Source organism: Lycium barbarum, chromosome 12 (genome assembly GCF_019175385.1).
Source record: "Lycium barbarum isolate Lr01 chromosome 12, ASM1917538v2, whole genome shotgun sequence".
Classification (NCBI taxonomy): Eukaryota; Viridiplantae; Streptophyta; class Magnoliopsida; order Solanales; family Solanaceae; genus Lycium; species Lycium barbarum.
Genome location: NC_083348.1, coordinates 95,327,975 through 95,331,060, shown reverse-complemented (window position 1 = coordinate 95,331,060; position 3,086 = coordinate 95,327,975). Strand labels below are relative to the sequence as shown.

The 3,086-nt window shown below is 33.1% G+C and overlaps 1 protein-coding gene across 1 annotated transcript; it reads right to left on the bottom strand.

The window, feature by feature from the left end:
- Nucleotides 1-465: 465 nt before the first annotated feature.
- Nucleotides 466-1,407, bottom strand: LOC132624686 (uncharacterized). Its single transcript, XM_060339428.1, has one exon. It carries the CDS (start codon nt 1,405-1,407, stop codon nt 466-468), a length of 942 nt encoding a protein of 313 aa, XP_060195411.1.
- Nucleotides 1,408-3,086: the final 1,679 nt, after the last annotated feature.

Below are 3,086 nucleotides of genomic sequence, written 5' to 3'. Positions count from 1 at the left end.
TTGGCACACTGAGGGTGAAATTTAAAGTCCTTGTTGGCCTTTAATTCATTCAAGCTCCTGCTAAGGTACTCCATAGCAATAGCAAACAGAAATGGAGACATTGGGTCACCCTGCCTAAGACCCTTAGTAGCTTGAAAAGGTGAGGCATACTCCCCATTCACAATAATAAAATACTGGACTGTCTTGACACAGGTCATCACCCAATTTTGGAAAACCTGAGGAAACCCCATTTCTAACATCACTTGCTCTAAATAAACCCATTCCACAGAGTCATAAGCCTTTTGTAAGTCAATTTTAATCATACACCTGGCTGATAGGTTCTTCCTGCTATAAGCTTTAACTAGTTCATGCGACAGGATAATATTATCTGAGATCCTCCTACCAGGTATGAACCCTGCTTGAGCCTCACAGATGATAGAGCCAATCACCTCATGCATTCTATTAGAGAGAATTTTAGAGAGAATTTTATACAAAACTGAACAACAGGCTATGGTTAGAGGGCTTAGTGATTTTAGGAACTAAAGAAACAATAGTGCAATTTACTGGAGCATGTAATTGGCCAGTAGAGAAAAATTCTAGTACAGCAGCTTCAATTTCATCTTTAATAATATTCCAGGATTGCTTGAAAAAGAGAGCATTATAACCATCAATACCTGGGGCCTTCTCATCACCAATGGCCTGTAGAGCATTATAAATCTCCTCAGTATTCACCGCTGCACATAATCTCAGTCTCTGCTGATGAGTCAATGTAGGGCCCTTTTTCATGATGATTTTATTGACAGCAGGGAGGGAATGAGCAGATGAACCCATCAAACTTTTGTAAAAATTCACAAACTCTTGTTTGATCTCCTCATAGTCATGCAATTTCTGGCCAGTAAGGGATGTGATCTCCATGATTTGCTTTCTGTGGTTCCTCTCTTTACTGACTGCTGAAAAATATTTGTTATTTGAGTCCCCAAGCTGAATCCACCTAGCCCTTGACTTTTGCTTAAGAGCACTTTCTTCCAGTAGTGACCACTTTTCCAGGTTGAGCAGAATATTCTTCTCTTGGATGATCATATTATCTGTGGCATGAACAAACAGGTGTTCTTGAACTCTATTTAGCTCAGTTCTGGCAGTGTCAATTTTTGCTCTAATGAATTTGAATTCTGTATTGTTAAGTTTCCTCAAAGCTGGTTTAAGTGCTTGGAGTTTCAGCCATACATCTTTCATCCTATGTTTACTTAGCCTCTGTGACCATACATCCTTTACAATGTGTAGAAACTTGTCATGTGTAGCCCAAACGTTGAAGAATTTGAAAGGGACATTTCTAGGTCTCTGTTGACTCTGTAAAAGAATGGTCATTGGTGCATGATCAGATATAAATGGGAGCTCATAAGTTGTAACCACCTGATCCCACTGGACCATCCATTCAAAGTTACCAATAATTGAAGGTTGTTAAAGTGATTCTTTAACGGACTCTTAAGTTAGAAAAAGAAGTTTGAAATTCAATTTTTATAGTTACTTTCTTTGACAAATACTCTTTTTGATTGTTTACCCGTTCCAATAGATATTCACATTCTTTCAAAGGATCTATTCTAATATTTAAGGCTTTCCAAACTATTAGAAGAGAAATATTTTTAAGCTAATTGATTAGAACCTGTAATTAGAAAAAATTGAACCTATATTCTTTCTAATTTTAGAGAGAAATAAACACAAATTACATAGATAATATATACTAATTAATTTTAGTAATTTTATTTATGTGTTAGCACACCGAAAGTATGTTGAAGTTTGTTATCATGTATATTCACCAAAAACCAAACTTCATCTATCATTAGTTTTTTTTTTTTTTTTTGAGTCCAAATAATGTTGGTCCCTTTCCATAGACAAAAATCAAAGAGGATCATAATTATGAAACTCAAATGACTGAACCTGCACTGAGAAAAAGTAAGAAATATTATACATATTCATTATTAAATTATTGCAAGTTTTTGTCCCAGTATTTTAATTTCTTTCCTTATATATTACACCTGTGATTTCTTCAACTCCTAACTCCTATAGTATTCACTATTCAGTACTAGTTCTCTCATTATTTGCCGTATATCTTTGAGAGGAAGTATATATTTCTTCTTCTATGATGGTGTCTTTTTATTTTTTGCCAAAAATAAAAGATTTTCTTATTGTTCAAACTCTTCTTTATTGTTGTCTTCTTAAGCAGATGATTTTAGTGCTAACTTTTTAAGAGCGTTAAAGATGATAAAAAGGTCAATGCTTGAACTCTAAGGATCGACCTCATGAAGTAATTAGTATATCGAGAAGATCTTCTAAACTATTTATATCCAACAAATTCTTAGAAATCTGAAAAGAAAAAACAAAAAAGAAAAGCAAGAGTTTAAAAATAAAAATTGTGGTTAAAAAGAAAAAGGATATGCAGTAAATACATGAGTATAAAGCAAACTTTAAGAATTAATAATAAATTAATTAAAATAAAAGTAAGAAAAGAACACATGACCTTGTAGGCTCCTTGGTAATAAAATAAAAAAAATTGAATGAAGAATTCCACTAAATTAAATTGGGTAATCATGTCACATAATTTTTCATTACTTTGTAATTTGAAAACACCGGCAAAAATCTAAGCTCAATGATAAAAATTAAAGAAAAGTTATGCGAACAAAAAAATTAGATTTTTTCTACATCTTGGGTATTTGGACACAAACAACACATGAGGGGGAAATATTTTGGCATCTCCATTAGATTCCAAATCTTCTATAATATTACATCATTAAATTTTTTGGCCTATTTATGAATATTCTTTGAAACCTTTTTTTATATCACATAAAGACTGATAAAATAATTCAATCCATGAGAGAAACGCCCATCAATAAACGAAAAATGAAATCTAAACGCAAGAGGAAGAAAATAAAATTTACCTTTTGGTTTTCATTTTCCTTTCTAGAAGTATTTACTGGGAATCTCTCTTTATCCTCACCTTCATTCTCGTTTGACTTTGGTGAAAATGTATATATTGGTGGGTCAAGTGCAGCGAGAGAATTGGGAAGTGAAGTTGGATGTGGGGTTCATGGGGGTTGGCTTTTTTTCTGATT